General features: G+C 38.1%; 4 protein-coding genes across 4 annotated transcripts in view; 2 read left to right on the plus strand and 2 right to left on the minus strand.

The window, feature by feature from the left end:
* Window positions 1-1,416: 1,416 nt before the first annotated feature.
* LOC120420733 (uncharacterized) lies at window positions 1,417-6,435 on the plus strand. Its single transcript, XM_039583828.2, has 3 exons — window positions 1,417-1,787; window positions 2,186-2,406; window positions 6,133-6,435. Exons 1-3 carry the CDS (start codon window positions 1,526-1,528, stop codon window positions 6,433-6,435), a joined length of 786 nt encoding a protein of 261 aa, XP_039439762.1. The 5' UTR covers window positions 1,417-1,525.
* A 26-nt stretch (window positions 6,436-6,461) lies between these two features.
* The window catches only part of LOC120420732 (uncharacterized), a 62,398-nt gene continuing 51,779 nt past the window's right edge, over window positions 6,462-17,080 (minus strand). The window contains exons 6-8 of the mRNA XM_039583827.2: window positions 7,301-7,483; window positions 6,973-7,111; window positions 6,462-6,913 (exon numbers count right to left, since the gene is read on the minus strand). Of these exons, the coding sequence (XP_039439761.1) occupies window positions 6,783-6,913; window positions 6,973-7,111; window positions 7,301-7,483 (453 nt within the window). The 3' untranslated portion in view covers window positions 6,462-6,782. The remainder of the gene's footprint in view (window positions 6,914-6,972; window positions 7,112-7,300; window positions 7,484-17,080) is intronic.
* LOC120420735 (uncharacterized) lies at window positions 7,994-8,774 on the minus strand. Its single transcript, XM_039583830.2, has 2 exons — window positions 8,653-8,774; window positions 7,994-8,584 (listed from the first exon to the last, which is right to left on the minus strand). The coding sequence occupies exons 1-2, from the start codon at window positions 8,695-8,697 to the stop codon at window positions 8,063-8,065; spliced, it is 567 nt and encodes a 188-aa protein (XP_039439764.1). The 5' UTR covers window positions 8,698-8,774; the 3' UTR covers window positions 7,994-8,062.
* Window positions 10,923-11,700, plus strand: LOC120420734 (uncharacterized). The gene is made up of 2 exons (XM_039583829.2): window positions 10,923-11,037; window positions 11,106-11,700. The coding sequence occupies exons 1-2, from the start codon at window positions 10,993-10,995 to the stop codon at window positions 11,625-11,627; spliced, it is 567 nt and encodes a 188-aa protein (XP_039439763.1). The 5' UTR covers window positions 10,923-10,992; the 3' UTR covers window positions 11,628-11,700.

Raw genomic sequence — 17,080 nt, forward strand, 5'->3', positions numbered from 1 at the left:
TACCTTTGTATATTTCGAAATAACTTATCTACGCTTCTTTCTACAGCAACAGAAACAAAACAGATACATATTCGTAACGAGTAATTGATTTTATTGGGCTCCTTATCCATTTCATTGTTATATTGTTTGATTTGAAACGTAGGGCATATATTTTGTTAAATAAATGATTTCCTATGGGTAATTCTTCACCAACTCTCACGAAATTGGAAATTTGCGTGAAACTTTGTCCTTAAGGCTCCATTTTTCGAAATCACGTGACGGAGAGCGGTACGACCCCTTTCATTTTTGAACATTTGAAAAAAGACGTGTGTTTCAATAACGTGCAGCCTGAAATGGTGATGGTTCAGAAATGTTGTTTCAAAGGGACTTTATGTTCAATTTGATGCCTGATTTGATAGCGAACTCAGAATTCCGAAAAAAAACTATTTTTCATAAAAAAAATATTATAAAAATTGCTTCAAAAATTGTGTAATTTTTCGTCGCTCGACTGTTAAATTTTTCGAAACATTATTTTATTCAAAACAAAAAAAAATCATTTTAAATTTTTGTGTTTTTTTCTAATTTTACAGGGAGTTTGATTATGTTACCATCACGAGTTAACAGGATTTTACATAAAAAAGTTTTAAACTGTTGTGTTAGTTGCCGGAGGATTACGCCTATATGAAACATGTACGTAGCAATGTGATTATTCTACAAGTATGAAAATATCAGCGTCTTGTACTGTTTGCACAAATGCTTTCATACATTTGTAATATTGAACAAAAAATTTAACAATTTCCGCATTTGATATATCGATGTATTTGTGTTTTATTTTGACTATAAAAGAAAAAAATTTAGTCGATTTACATGACAGTTCACCATAAAGAGAAAAAAAAAATGAAGTTTTCGTCAATTATCTTCGTCTTAGCTGCAATCTTAGCTACTGCTACTGCTGCTAATCAAAAAATGTTGTTTTCACAGTTCTATAAACCAGCATGTGCTGGCATCAACTGTGGCAGAAAACCCAATCCTGTTTTTAAGCTGCAGTAACTCATAAGCATACAATATACGATTGGTTTTTTTTGTCGATTTTGAAGTAATCTTTTCGAAGAAGCATTCAAAAATTGTTTTGTTTTATAAAAGAAGAACAAAAAAGAACTTTTAGTTAATGAAAACAAGTTTGCATCAGATCAATCGGCCTTAAAACTAACATGAATAAATTAGAACAAGCAAATTTATCAGTCACAGTCAATCATAAAAGAACTTCATAAAGATTGCAAATTATAATCAGATTAGATGCAAATCTGTTGATATGAACTTGGTTCGCACAGTGTCAAACCAACATTCCTATTTTATGATTACAACAGTTCTTAAGTTTTATCACATGTACCAACAAATACTCCCGTCAGTTCAAGTTTGTCCTCGCTCAAGGCAACATCTGGTTGCAGCGATCCTCCCAGTTGCATCCAGCGTCGCTGAGAACCACTTTGAATGTGTTCTAATCAGCGCAAAAAAAAAACAACACCACTTTTAATTCCCATCAAACATGTGCTTCTGTTCGAGCCACTGCTGCGTCAAGGTTTCCCTGAACCTGCTCGTGAATCTGCTCCGCCGCATCAGCGATGACATAATGGAGGCGATCCACTGCCAAAGACCACCAACCGTTGACGACGTGACTTCCGATGATCGATACCAGTGCCAACGGTATGAGCCTGATCATCAGTTCGAAACGGTGCAACCATGCAGTGGTAATGATCAACCAGATGATCGTCGTCGCCGTTGTCTGCAGCTGGAAATGTCACTGCAAGGTGATTAATTACGTTAAAAGTAGGGGAGGTTGGGATGAACTCGACATCCCTAAGAGAACATCGTACAAAAAGTAGTTTAAGTAACCCAATCTCTCCCTAATCGGTTGACGATGTCGTCTCGAAGTCGACACCAAGTCTGTGCAGTTTTTCTGCGAGTGCATCTCCGAGACCGATGTTGACGGAACGTTTTGTCCCACCGCGTGGTCTGCTTAATTGGTCTCCTTAACGGAACGGTAATAGAGCCCTGCATCAATTAATCACCGGCTTGGCGCGGGATCGCGCCACCGTGGAAAATTGATTCCGCCAACACGCGCGCCGTAACCGGTAGCAAAACAGGAAAATCTTGCTTCGGCAGGCGTTCCATGGTGGCATCTAACTCGTTTCTAATGATCTTTCAGAGGGTGCAGATGCTGCAGATGAGACGGAGTTGGGGGCAGACTGCGACGAGAAGGGCGTTGACCCGCCCAAGAGGTCTGCCATCGCTACCCGGTTGTACTGTGTGATCTATGACACGGTGGAGCTGGAACCGTACTTTTACAACGTAGATCGGGTGCAGTGCGAGCGGATGCTTGAGGGAGGTCGGGATGGAGTGTGCATTGTGAGGCCGTTTAAGTTTAAGGTATGTAGGGTTTAACTCAGATTTTTTTTGGCTTAGGTAATAATTGATTTTGCTATGCGACCATCCATAAACCACGTGGACACTTTTTCGAAATTTGAATTCCAAAATAGTAGGCTGTCTCAAAAAAAAAAGTTTGTGTCACTTGACTAAGGCCAGAACCAAGGAGCGGCGCAAAGAAAAAAAAAAAAAGATAAATAAATTGCAAGCCATGGTTTTAACATTTCAATGAAAAAAGTGTTGTCAAATGCATTATTGTAAGAACAGTTGTTGCAATAATTATTGAAAAAATAAAGATTTTTTTTGCTTGATTTCACATAAATTCTAAACATGATAAAACTAGTTCAATCTTGCTTAAAATGATTATCAACGCCGATTGTTTCCAGATGATTGTAAGTTAATTTACATGGGTAATTCTCTACCAACTCACACGAAATCGGGAAAAGTTGCCCCGACCCCTCTTCGATGTCCTGAGGGGTAACTTTTGTCCCTGATCGCGAATCCAAAGTCCGTTTTGATATCTCGTGACGGAGGGGCGGAATCTAAGGTCCGTTTTAGAGCATGTTGTAGAGCAGACAAAAATGTTGATATATAAACATAAGAGGTTTCCTTATAAAAACATCACGAGTTATCGCGATTCTACGAATTTTTTTTGTTGAAAAAGTTACTTTTTGCGTTTCTCTTTGTTTCGTCGTCCGTGTCTGTCGCGAGTGACCATGAACGGCCATGATCAACGACGACCAACTTTTTCAAAACTTTTTTTTCGTAAAATCGCTATAACTCGTAATGTTTATAAGGAAAACGATGTTCAACATTGTAGAACATTGATACACTCAAAAAAATAACTCTGCAAAGTTAGAAAAAAACACGAAATTTTAAAAAGAAAAATTTTGTTCTAAATGAAAAAATGACCCTCCTGGGTCAATATAGATTCGAAAACTACATTAAATTTTCCTTGAAATGACATGTTCCAAAAAATTTTACAGTCGAGTAACGGAAAATGGCAGAGTTTTTAAAACTTTTTAGTGTTTTTTTTTTCGATGAAAAAAACGTTTTTGCGGAATTTTGAGTACTCCATCAAATTGGGCGTACAATTTTACATAAAAGTCTCTTTGACACCAAATGTCTATCTCATCACCATTTCAGGCTGCAAATTATTGAAAAACATCTCTTTTTTCGCATGTTCAAAAATGAAAGGGGTCGTACCGCCCCTCCATCACGAGATATCAAAAAACGGACCTAGGATTCGTGATCAGGGACAAAAGTTACCCCTTAGGACAAAGTTTCACGCAAATCGAAGAGGGGTCGGGGCAACTGCTGTGTGAGTTGGCGGAGAATTACCCACATCGAAATTTTGATTTTTTACATTTTTGAGCCAATATTGAAGGGGGGAGCGACATTAATTTTAAAAAAATATTTATTTCTATGTGTATTTCATTATTTGAAAATATATATTTTTTCATGTTTCAACTTTCAACTTAACATTCCAACTTCCATAACACAACCAATCGGAACAATTCTGTTTTCCAGTGATTTGTAAGGGTCAAAAAAATCATTTTCATTCAATCTGATTTTTTGGAGAAGTTCGGGAGCGATTTTCTTTTGCGTGATTCGCCTCTTCTCTTTTTCGGGGGTGAAGATAGTTTGCAAGCGAAAATGATTTTTTGCGATTATTCCATCCCTGCGGGTGCAGAGATCATCAAATGATAGTTTTTTGTATCTCTCATTTGCAACACTGCACTCGAGATTAGCATTAGGCTTTCAATAAATTTCAAGGGAACTTTTCCCTTGACTCTGTACTATGGGAGTTGAAATCATAACTTGTATTCAAATTTTAGATTTATATGAATTATAAATTCTCCTTTTTTTATGCGCTCTGGCTATGTTCGGGGTATGAGTAGAGTATTCTGGTTTGATAATTGTAGTTGCTGAGAGTTGATAGTTTGATATTTTTAAGACACTTTCATTCGTTAATAAAAACAATAAATCTCCAATGAGTGTGATACATCGACTTCTAACCACTCTTGAGTAACCAAGCTGTGGTAGCAGAGGCAGTTTAGTCATTAAGACAGTCTGTTAGAGGGAGGGTTCCCAAGTCATAATTGAATAAAAAAAATCTGGCCAAGTACCGAAAACAAAATTTGGAAATTCTGGCAGACTAAATTCTAATAGAGAAGGGGAAGGAGAATGTGAGTAAATTCAAAACCTTCAAAATTCTGATGGTTCAAATGGTTTCCTGCGCAAAAAAGTTAAATTTCCATTTTCATTAAATTGTCAAAATCTGATAAATCTTTATTCTGGCTGCTACTTGAAAAATTTACCATGTCACATTTATCTGACAAACTGGCAACCTTGTTAAGAGATCCCAGGTTCGATTCCCGTAGTCGACACTTTTTGTTATCTTTTAGATGAGTGAACAATTTTTGGAAATGAACTCGAGGGCATATCTCTCTCAGCCATCTCGGCCATCTCGAACAAATATTTTCAACGAGCTCAAACCACGGCTACGTCACGACTGTCATCCACATATAAAGCGAGTGAAGTCAAAATCGAACCAAGATCGAACCAAATTTTTTGGCGCGTGGCTTTTGAAAATGTCGTATGCGCATCGAACATTAATAACAAAAATAAAAACTTTTTTCACTTTTTTTTCTTTTTAACATTTAATCTCAGGGGACAACTAGGGGAACAGAATTTAATTCCGTCAAGCACCTAATGTTGGCATATCAGCACTGTGGTGTTCAGTGACAGCAAGTTTAAAGCTTTTTTGACTGAAATTTAATAAGTATTCAATTCATTGTATAAGGCTTTCTAGGCCCAGTGAAAAAAATATAATTTAACCCAAAAATGACGAACTTCTCGTCACAGTGTCCTGATGCAAACAATGATCGAGCTCGAGCTGTCACAGCCCTGCGAAGTATGTTGGCTCTGACATATCGAGCGATCAGTGAAAAAAAACTAGCTAGAAGTCGCCAGACAAAAAACTTTTGCTAGAAAGAGATAGGAAATCTGATGCAAACAAACCTCCAGCTGTAATGTAAACATACTTTGAATGTGTTGGTCAATTTCTGACTAGAAAGCCTTATACCAACGGTCAGGAAGAATCAAACTAATTTAATTTTATTTCAAGGTAACTGAAGCTATTTAGATTTAAATTTAAGTTTAGTGTAAAAAAATGCGTAGAGGCATAGTCTGGGACACTCGAAAAATACTGCATACTTCTTTTTACTTAAAATATAGGAAATGTTAGTAAAAAACACAGCCAAAATTGACCCCTAAAAAAAATACATTTTTAAAAACATTGGCAAAGTCACATTAAACAAGTGAAACTTTCAACCCATAAATTCTCTAAAATTTTAAGATTTCTTTTTTCCAATGCTTTTTAAATTTGTTAAAAAATTGATTTTTGGCGATTTTCGGTCTATAGAAGTTGCCATTTAGAATGAATCAGTTTTATTTTAATGTGTCCGTTTAGGGGTGAAACGGATATACGCCTACTTGATACAGCATTTGACATATTGATCACATGTTAAACAAAATCAAACCTTTTTTGAATGATGTTTTGTTCAAATATTTTTTAAATCAAATTTACAACTCCAATACGTCAAACTTTCCCAAGGATTCTGAATATGTCAAAACTCTTATATTTTTGTTTATTTTTTGCTTTGAATTATGCTGGTCAATTATTAATTTAACAGTAAAATAAATTTGTCTTTCTTTCCCCCACAGCACACTCACATCCGGTATATCCTTTCGGTGCGAGCCACCGGCAATTACTTTCACCTGTTCATTCGGCGTGCCGGCCTAAACGGACTCCAGTACGCACTGGGGCTGCAAAAGCAACGGGAGCGCCTCTTTAGGTTCCCTGCCGATATCGTTCAGCATTACCGCACCCATCTGCTGGAATGCGCCAACGAAACCGTCAAAATCAGGCTCCATTTGGTTCCACTTCATAATCGGCATCGTCATCAAGCGGGGCTGGACAACGTCGTTAAAGGTGAACCTGTTGGTCTAGAAAAGGGGGGTTTGTGATACGTAAGGAGTGAGACAACAGCGAGGAGGTTTGAAACTGTATGTAAATTTTTATTACATAAAATTTAACTATATATACAATGATTGTATTGCGGTTACGGATCGCGAATAGCCCCGAATAAAAATTCAATAAAACGATTAAAACGATAATTCTTATGGTGCTATTTTTGGAAAGTCCCTCATTTGTGTACAACGTGTTTCGATTTTCGGTAATTAGTTTCGTTACGATCGACTTGTTAAACAATGTTCATAACAAACGGAAAATGCCTTTCAGTAATGTATTCGGTAAACAAAAAAGCTTATTGAGCAAGTGTCGTTACAGCTGTGGCAGGATGCCAATCCTTGCGTTACGTGGCCACCACGGCCTTTTGGATGCAGCGTCCGTTCTGCATCAACGCCGGCCACAGGAAGGCCCGGATGATGTCGGAGCGTTTCTCCGAGATGGGGTAACGTTCGTGCTTGTCCGGCTGAAGGAGACCTGGAATGATCGTTAGAATCGCCAGTTCATCCATAAACTAATCAGTAAGAGCAACTGACCCAGCGTAAAGTCCGTGTCCAGGTAGTACGGCACCGTTTGGTTGGTCATCTTCCACGCGAGCCGCACGCAATCGCTGATGTAGTGGATCAGGGGAATGCACGCCTCCAGACAGGGATACTCGTGGAGCGTCGACAGCACCTGGGAGGTGAATTTAAGGGTTTGGAAAAGAAAAACAAACAAACCGGGAAAAAATGTGCAAAAAAAAAGGAAAGAATAAAGACGAGAAAAGAGAAACCAAAACAAAAACATAGAAGAGAAGAAAGAGTTAAAAAGAGAGACTGTTCGTTGATAACGCGCGCACTCCGCCGCCACCGTCCCAGTGCTCACCTGGTTGGCGACCTGTCGCTCGACGTCGCCCATCGGGAACCGGTCGGCGGTTTCTTTGAGGTTCTGCCGGACGGCCCGGTCCAGGGCGGCCGTCGCGTCATCGTTCGCGTCCAACACGTGCAACGTTCGGCGCACCTCGAGCACCTTGCGCTCCTTCAGGCCGTGGCAGGCGCGGAACGCTAGCTGTGTGTGAGTGGATAATAACCGTTAATCAAGGTAGGCTGTGCGGAAACTGTGAGATATTGCGCGTGCGCGCGAAAAAGTTGTAAAGATCGGTTTTGGACGCGGTGTCAATTTTGCCGCCATTTTTTTTATCTCTTGGATACTTTTGATGGATGGGATGATAAAAGCGCTTTTCTGGAGGACGGTACAAAGCAGGGTATGATTAGGTCGATCAACGGTAGGCGGATCACTTTATTGACACCTTTGATAGTGGGTGATCGTGGTTGCGTAGATACGCTGAAAGTTGGTAGCAGTACTAACGAGATAAGTGCAGGGTTTCGATACACGGCAGTTACAGACGTTGGTGATGGGTGTTATTTGAATGTCATGATTAAGCTGGCACCTGATAAGGGTGCACTCTGTAACATGTAATTTGCTTGGTATGATGTCTGAATCTGGCAAATAAAAGTTAGTAACAAGTTTCTAAGCAGTTGAAATAATCGTTGTTTGAACGAAATAATTATAACTACACTCAGTTTAAATTTTCTTTATTCAATTACATGATTCAAAATAAATAAAAGGCATGAAATATGAAATGAATTATCCCAACACACCAAGCAGGGTCGTCGGAAGTCCGGTCAGCGTTCCAGTCAGAGATCCCAACAGACCACTCAGAACCGAGCTCAACTGGGTGAGGAGCGCGTTCACCTGGGTCGTCAGCGATGCTCCAACGGTGTTCAAAGCCGTCGTAGCCGAGTTTAGCTGGTTGATCAGAGTTGTCGGTGCACTGTTTCCAGCGGCGATGACCTGGCTGAGCTGGCTGTTGACGGTGTTCAGTGCAGTCTGCACTCCACTGGCAACAGTGTTCAGTCCGCTGGTAAGAGTCGTGGGAAGAGCGGTCAGCCCGTTGCTGACGATGCTGTTCAGGGTGGTTTGAAGACCCAAAACCGTCGTCTGGAGCTGGGTCAGAGCAGATGCAGCAGCGCTGGTCAGTGCGTTGCTGGCCAGTGCGGTCTGAATCTGCGTCAGCAAGCTGGTGATGGTCGATTGCAGTGATGAGGTTACAGTTGAAAGGGTCGACAAGGCAGTGGACAACTGGGGCGCAGGAGAAGCGGTTGTGGCCTGTAAGGAGGATGGAAAGATTTTTATGATGTCCTGGAAACTCACTGGAAAAGCTGCTGAACACTTACCGCCATCAGGCAGACACAAAATCCGACAACCAGCAAGGCTTTCATTTTGGAGGAGGAAGCTGTCCAGAGACTTTGGAGTAAGAACTGATACTGATCAACTATCTGGGCTGAGGTATTTATAGGAAGTGTGGATTGCTCTGAATTTGCGCAAACATTTCGAATTTTACCATACATTTGTGCAAAACAATAAGATCCGTTGTGTTTCTTACCTTACGCGTGTACGAGTCAAGCTGTTTGCGTGTAAATAGTATTTTCTAGAAATTCGGTGTGATTAAACACATGTTCAAAGATAATTACAATTTGTAAACAGATTCTATCATTCTTCGAAAATATTGTATGACTCATTTTTGGATTCATTCGTTTCATGAACATTTAAGAAGGTTATGTTTGTAATTATATATATTTTTTTCGTATGATGAGCTTATGTGATAAAAAGTTTAATGAATTTATCAAAATAAAAAAAGTTTAAAATTTAATTGATTTTAGATTTCAGTTATGAGTCTAAGGAAATATTTATTTTAACGGTAAACATCAACCAGAGATTATTATTACACACATTGTAGGTAACATAGCAGTCACACAAAAAAGCTATACATGGATATCGGATTCGTGACCAAAATTAGCATAGCATAGCATTGGTGTCTACCCGTAGCTGCTACTTCGTTATTGACCAGGACCCCCAAACATTGCTCCGTGGACCACAGATGAAAAGTAGGAACCAATCATCACCCCTTCGCAATTTTCAAAGGTCCCTATCATGCTGATCAATACCGACGCCGGCCACGACCAGAGGTAAGACACGGGGAAGTGGATGGGAATGTTAGTCCGATACTTGAGTGATGGGACCGCCAAATCGACTGCGTCTCCGACAAAGTATCACATGAGTTTTGAGGGGTTAGTAAGATGGGTATGAGGTCAGGATTCACTGTGGTAGGTGATGCGACCATAAGCAATTTGTTTATCGGTTGAAATTTTAAAAATCTTAGGCAGCCGGCTGCGGAAAGATAGCTATCTAGGGATTTAAATATAGTATTAATTCGACCGCGATTCTCCAGAAATTCTCCGTCGGCGTGCCTTCCGATCAACGGTGATGTAGGAAGGGCTTCATTTATTGAAATGATTATTGAAATGATATAGAAAGGGCTTAATCCAGCAATACGACTTGCTAGTCTCAAAAAAAAAAAAAATAGGTACGTTTTTATAGAAAACTATAAATAGAGAACAACACAAAAAAACTCATCGGCCAACGAACGCGAGTGGAAAAAAAAAACAATGAAAAAAAAAAAAAAGAAGGTAAAAAAAACAGAACTGCGCATTATAATAGCCAATCCCCCATGCTCTCGAACAGCGACACAAAAGAGACGGAAAATAACATGAAAAAACAGGACTGCGCGTCCACACAGGCACCGCGCTACTGATGCCATTATTTAAGTATAATAGCCAATCACCCCATGCACTCGAACAGCGACACAAAAGAGACGGAAAATAACACGAAAAAAAAAAAAAAAACAGGACTGCGCGTCCACACAGGCACCGCACTACTGATGCCATTATTTAATTATAATAGCCAATCACCCCATGCACTCGAACAGCGACACAAAAGAGACGGTAAATAACACGAAAAAACAGGACTGCGCGTCCACACAGGCACCGCACTACTGATGCCATTATTTAATTATAATGACCAATCACCTCATGCACTCGAACAGCGACACAAAAGAGACGGTAAATAACACGAAAAAACAGGACTGCGCGTCCACACAGGCACCGCACTACTGATGCCATTATTTAATTATAATGACCAATCACCCCATGCACTCGAACAGCGACACAAAAGAGACGGTAAATAACACGAAAAAACAGGACTGCGCGTCCACACAGGCACCGCACTACTGATCATATCGGATTCGTGACCAAAATTTTCTTAAAAGCTAAATTTTCCTTTGCCGTTATAACAATAATGTCAATGCAATATTGCATGTAGTTTTCTTCCTAATTAGATTTTTTTTTTCGAAATTCTAGAAAGTCCTCTGACGAAAAATGGTAAATGTTACTTCACGTGACTAAACAGTGTTCGTCGATCTTAACATGTTAGAAGAATGGAAGCACCTGTTTCTTAGTAACAATCAACTCTTGGAATACTTCTGGAAAAAACTCTTTACACGCAAACAGCAGAAATCTTACACAACGGATCTTTTTTGTTTTGCACAAATGTGTGGTGAAATTCGAAATATTTGCGCAAATTCAGAGCAATTCACACTTCTTATAAATACCTCAACCCAGATAATCGATCAGTATCAGTTGTTACTGCGAAGTCTCGGAACAGCTTCCTTCTCCAAGATGAAAACCTTGCTAGTTGTCGGATTCTGTGTCTGCCTGATGGCGGTAAGCCTTCCAGAACTAATTGAGTGAGCATCCTGGACATCATCAAAATCTTAACATCCTCCTTACAGACCACAACAGCTTCTCCTGCGCCCCAGTTGTCCACTGCCTTGTCGACCCTTTCAACTGTAACCTCATCACTGCAATCGACCATCACCAGCTTGCTGACGCAGATTCAGATCGCACTGGCCAGCAACGCACTGACCAGCGCTGCTGCATCTGCTCTGACCCAGCTCCAGACGACGGTTTTGGGTCTTCAAACCACCCTGAACAGCATCGTCAGCAACGGGCTGACCGCTCTTCCCACGACTCTTACCAGCGGACTGAACACTGTTGCCAGTGGAGTGCAGACTGCACTGAACACCGTCAACAGCCAGCTCAGCCAGGTCATCGCCGCTGGAAACAGTGCACCGACAACTCTGATCAACCAGCTCAACTCGGCTACGACGGCTTTGAACACCGTTGGTTCGTCCCTGACGACCCAGGTGAACGCGCTCCTCACCCAGTTGAGCTCGGTTCTGAGTGGTCTGTTGGGATCTCTGACTGGAACGCTGACCGGACTTCCAACGACCCTGCTTGGTGTGTTGGGATAATTCATTTCTTATTTCATGCCTATTATTTATTTTGATTCATTTAATTCAATAAAAAAAAATCATATGAGCAGTATACCATGCCGTAAATTCTATTTCAATCCTGAGATTTTCAACAAAAACCGTAAAATACCCGTGTGAAATGTTGTCACTCTTCATATCGTCGCCATCGTGCTAACTTGTCGTACGTGCATTTTGGGCCAAATTGAGTTAAGAACGCCATTTTGTGCAGCTCACAATGCCTCACCTTTTGACCTTCACAGATTCCCAAAATTCGATTTCAATCCTGAGATATTCAACAAAAACAGAAAAAACTCCGTGCATTTTTGTCACTTTTCATATGAAAGTAGTTTCTATCTTGTCGTGCTATCTTGTCACTCCCAGAAAATTGATGTAAGTGCGACAATTGGCCAAAGGGATTTCAGGTCAGGATGCGTTTGACGCACGTACAAGCTAGACTACCGTAAACATTTGTAATTATAACTCGGGACTCCAGCAACCAATTTCAACCAAACTTCGGGACAATGTACAGAATGGTCAGCCAAACAAAACGTGTTTGTTATTGTTTACATTACGTGCTCTAGTTTTCGTTTATTCAAGGTCAAACATTAAAACGCGTTTTTCTCAGAACGTCGAAATGACGGGTGCGACAAGATAGCACGACGACGTCGATATGAAAGATCGTGCCATCTTGACACACCCTGCAAAATGCTGCAAGTGCGACTGGCCCGAGAGATATTCATCAGAACGTGTTTGACCCGACTACTGTAAACATTTAAGATTTTAATCCGGAACTTTGGGTGTCCCCAGGAGCACATATTTTTTACAAAATAATGACTTCACACACTGAATCCAATGAAACTCAAGCTTAGTTTTGTTTTATAAATGGTCTGATAACTTTTTTTGTAGATATATCAGTTAAATTCAGGTGTTCCACAATTGTGGGAGGCACAATAACATCCCACAATTATGGAACAGGCAATTGTGAGGCAGTGTTTTGCTGGTCTGAATAAAATAGTCTTGAAATGCAGTTTTTTGTTCAAAATGTACTACTTTTACTAGTGAAATAGCAAGAGAATGTACAAATAAAGGTCTTAAAAATAGTAGGGTCGCCAGATAAGATGCATTTGGCATGCAATTGATAAATTATAACAAAAGTGTTTCGAATTTGTGGGTGTTCGAAAAAACGCGCTAAAACTAAAAAGACGACCGCCCACTGCAAGAGCTGATGGGAGAGTGGTTGTTTACTTTGCGTGCTCTCAGTTTAGTTTATACAAGGTTATACATTAGAACCAGGCATGCCAGATTTTGCAGATTTTCGGGCACATCACAAAAACGCAAATGAATTCTGGAGTTTTTTTTTTGAAAAGGTCCAATAAACCAAATTTCCAGTTTTTGCTTTTTGGGTGTTTTTGAAACCGCCTTGAGTCAGGGGTATTAAAAAACACCCAAAAAGCAAAAACTGAAAATTTGGTTTATTGGACCTTTTCAAAAAAAAAAAAACTCCAGAAGTAAGCAAATCATTTCATAAGAAATCTACGATTAACATAGTTAAACAATACGTTTGAGCATTGAGCCTGTGCTAAAAAATCTGCAAATCTGACATGCCTGATTAGAACGCGTTTTCTTGGAACGTCGAAACGCGACAAACACAAGGTAGCACGAGCACATCTGTTATTCTAAATCCAGATTTTTTTTTTTTTTTTTTTTTTTTATAAGGACCAATAAACTATTGTCTTTCATATGTTTATAGGACCTAATAAAAAAAAACTCTAGAAACGATCTCCATTCATTCAAAACTGTATATAACTTTTGCTTTGGAATTTGAATTGAAAACAAAACTTGAATTCGTCAACTTTAGATACCGTCATCAGGAGTGACATTGGGTCTGGGGGGGAGATTGGGTCACACAAATTTCTGCATTTTTGTATGCCCAATCTCATCAAATGTCTTTATTTTAATATGGTTAAATAAACAAAATCGTATCTTGCCCCAATTATCCCAAGGTTCCACCCAGCGATCCTGAAAGACTCAACTTCTTGAGGAGTGTGTCTTCTCTCGATTCTTTAAGCAATAATAAGTAAAAAACTAAGTTGACTTTATAGATGTCGGCCACCATAGCTAGTACCAACCACTAGTGTCTTACATTTTATCTACAAGGACTTCGCCGCCCTGGGCTCCTAAGAGTATGAAAGTATGGCCCAGTATGAGAGTATAAAGTATAAATTTTTTCGATCTTTTCGAAAACAATGTTTTCAAAAATTTTAAATCAAGACTTACATTTCAAAAGGGTTAAACATTCAAAATTAAGCCCTTTTGAAATGTTAGTCTTGATTTAATTTTTTTGAAAATATTTTTTTCGAAAAGATCGGAAAATTTCACGAATGTTTCATATTTTAACATTGGAAATCGGACCATTAGTTGCTGAGATATCGACGTTAGAAAATGGTGGGTTGTTTGGGTGAGACTTATAAAACATCAATTTTCCTGTTTTTAAACCTTTGCATGGCAATATCTCAGCAACTAAAAGTCGTATCAACAAAGTTCAAAAAAGCAAAAAATATAGAGAATTTTCAATATTTTTTTCAAAAGTGGGCAAACATGTGCACTAATTAAAAAAAAGAAAAACTGCTACTATTTTCAAAAAAGTTACCTAAAAATGGCTTTAAATTGATAACTGTGAACTTTATCATAATTTCACTAAAGTACTTTTTGATTGCAAATTTGATTATACATCGAAAAATTAAGCTGAAAAATTTTTACGACCAATATTTCGGTTTAAAAAAAACAGTATTGATTCAAAAATTCATAACTCGGTCAAAGATTTTTTGCACAACCTTGAAATTTCTGAAAAGTTGGCATTTGATGTCCCATAAAACCATAAAACATGTCAAAATGAAAAAAATAGTGTATTTTTGCAAATCAAGTTTTAGTGAAAAAAAGTGAAATTAAAAATCACCAAATTTTGTTAACCGTGTATCACTTTTTTTCAGTGTAGTCCTTATCCATACCTACAACATTGCCAAAGACACTAAATCGATCATAAAATTCCTTCAAACGATACAGATTTTTGAATTTTCATGCATTATTTTTGTATGGACAGCTGCCAAATTTGTATGGAAAATTATATGGACAAACTAATGATGCAAAATGGCTCTTTGGGCATACCGAAGGCAACAAAAAAGGTTCAGCCAGATTAAAAAATACAAAAAAAAAACGAATGACCGAAATCTCAGAGAATTGCTCATAAGCGAATCATGTAAGGGAATACATTTAAAAAAAAATCACCACTGAGTATAATATACGTATATTGATGATTTTTAAATAAAATAATACTATCATACACATTATTTTCCAACAATTATATTCGTTATTGTTCATTAAGAATCGGCATCTGGACAAATTTATCGAATTAAGACAGCTGTTCTAGTAAAAAAAAATGCATAATGTTTTTCATTGATTTCGGTTAAAACAGGAACACAACAAAACACTTAGTACATCCGATTTCCAAATTTAATATTGCTTTAACCCTCTACTGCCCAAATTTTTTTTTCGAAAATATTTATTTTTCCCGTGTTCAGGAGGTCATTTTGAGCAACTTTTGTTCTACGAAAAACTTTACTTCTCTTGTTTTATGTTTTTCTTGTTTCATTTTTAGTATTTTAATTTGCATTTATCTTGTTTAGTTTATGTTTGTTTTTGGTAGTATTTGGCCTACTCTACCATCTAATATAATTACATTTCGCCTATCTAATTTTTTCATGTTTTTACAGTCACTTTTTCAATTTTTTGCATGTTTTTCACATTTTCTGCCATAGAATCGCACCATCATCATTTAAATTGCAAAAAAATGCGTAGAGGCATAGTCTGGGACACTACAAAAATTACTGCATACTTCTTTTTACTGAAAATATAGGAAATGTTAGTAAAAAACACAGCCAAAGTTGACCCCTAAAAAAATGACATTTTTAAAAACATTGGCAAAGTCACATAAAACAAGTTAAACTTCCAACCCTGAAATTTTCTAAAATTTTAAGAGTTCTTCTTTCCAATGCTTTTTAAATATCAAAAATCGGTTGGAAAATTGATTTTTGGCGATTTTTTAGATCGAAGCCCGTCTAAAGGCGGGGTTAGGTTGTAGAGGGTTAACATTTCCTCTACCTATTCAGACTGTATGTCCGATTTCCCCAGTTGACGGTAATGTTTTAAAGATAATTTGTAAAATATTTGTTATATAAAACATGAAAGTCTAAACGTATCTAAAATTTTACGATGCCTGGTATTCTTTGATTTGCTGTTGTTTTTTTTTTTTAAATTTAGACATTTTAAAAGTAAATACAGTCCAGACTAGATTATCCGAAGCCTCGATTATCCGAAGTTTCGATTATTCGAAGTTCGATTATCCGAAGGTTTTTATGGGACTTCGGATAACCGACTCATTACCAAAAAACAAATTTTTCGCATTATTTCATTTCTTTACTTCTAACATCTTTTAACAATTCTGCGACCTAATTTTAGTCAAATTTGAATGGTTCAATGCCTTTTTAATAAAAAAAATGCACTTTGTAAATTTTAATCACCGCCATTTTGGCCGCCATCTTGGCTTTATTATTTCTGACAACGAAAAAAAAATCATGATTCGATTATCCGAAGTTTCGATTATCCGAAGTGAAATTTTTGCGAGGCCTTCGGATAATCGAGTTTGGACTGTTTTTAAACTTTTCTAGTCATGCCAGTGTGTGTGGTGGGATGTTGATAAAAAAAATTGTCACTCGATTATCTTGACATTGGCTGAACCTATTTTGTCCGTTTTGGTCCATTTGATCCGTCTTGGGGTCCCATAAGTCACTAATAACAATCATGCAGTTTAGTTAAGTATTTCAAAAGTTATGCTAAAAAGAAGATTATGACTACAGTACGGAAGATTGTAGTAAGGGTAGTTTTTGTAAGAAAACCCGTCATGTTATACCTTTTCAGAAAGGTATTTGACCTGTCGTTGAACAGGTAATTAAAATACCTTTCCAACGCATCCAAAACATTGAAAATCCGACAACCCTATCAAAAGTAATAAGTACTTAAGTGTTATTTATGCACTTTTTGGAGGCCGGATCTCAGATATTGTGATGAAAACGTTGTCCAGATATATCATGCGACCTATCTTTGGATAGGTTATTAAAAGACCTTTCCAACGAGCATGAATTTAATTAGAGATTTGACACCCTATCATAAGTTGTAAGCACATAAGTGCCCTGAAATATGAAGATCTGACTACCCAATGTCCCAATGTCAAGTCAAGTTGATAGAACTCTGAAAGGTCCGCCTTTTTGTGTTCTTTTTTGGATAGAATTACCCTTTAAATGTGAGGAAGGCACCAACCACCTGAGGGTGGATTACGTAACGTTTTTAATTATGATGATGATAACAAATTACTAAATATTGTTTCGTTTGAAAAGTAC

Source organism: Culex pipiens, chromosome 1, assembly GCF_016801865.2.
Source record: "Culex pipiens pallens isolate TS chromosome 1, TS_CPP_V2, whole genome shotgun sequence".
NCBI classification, from domain to species: domain Eukaryota; kingdom Metazoa; phylum Arthropoda; class Insecta; order Diptera; family Culicidae; genus Culex; species Culex pipiens.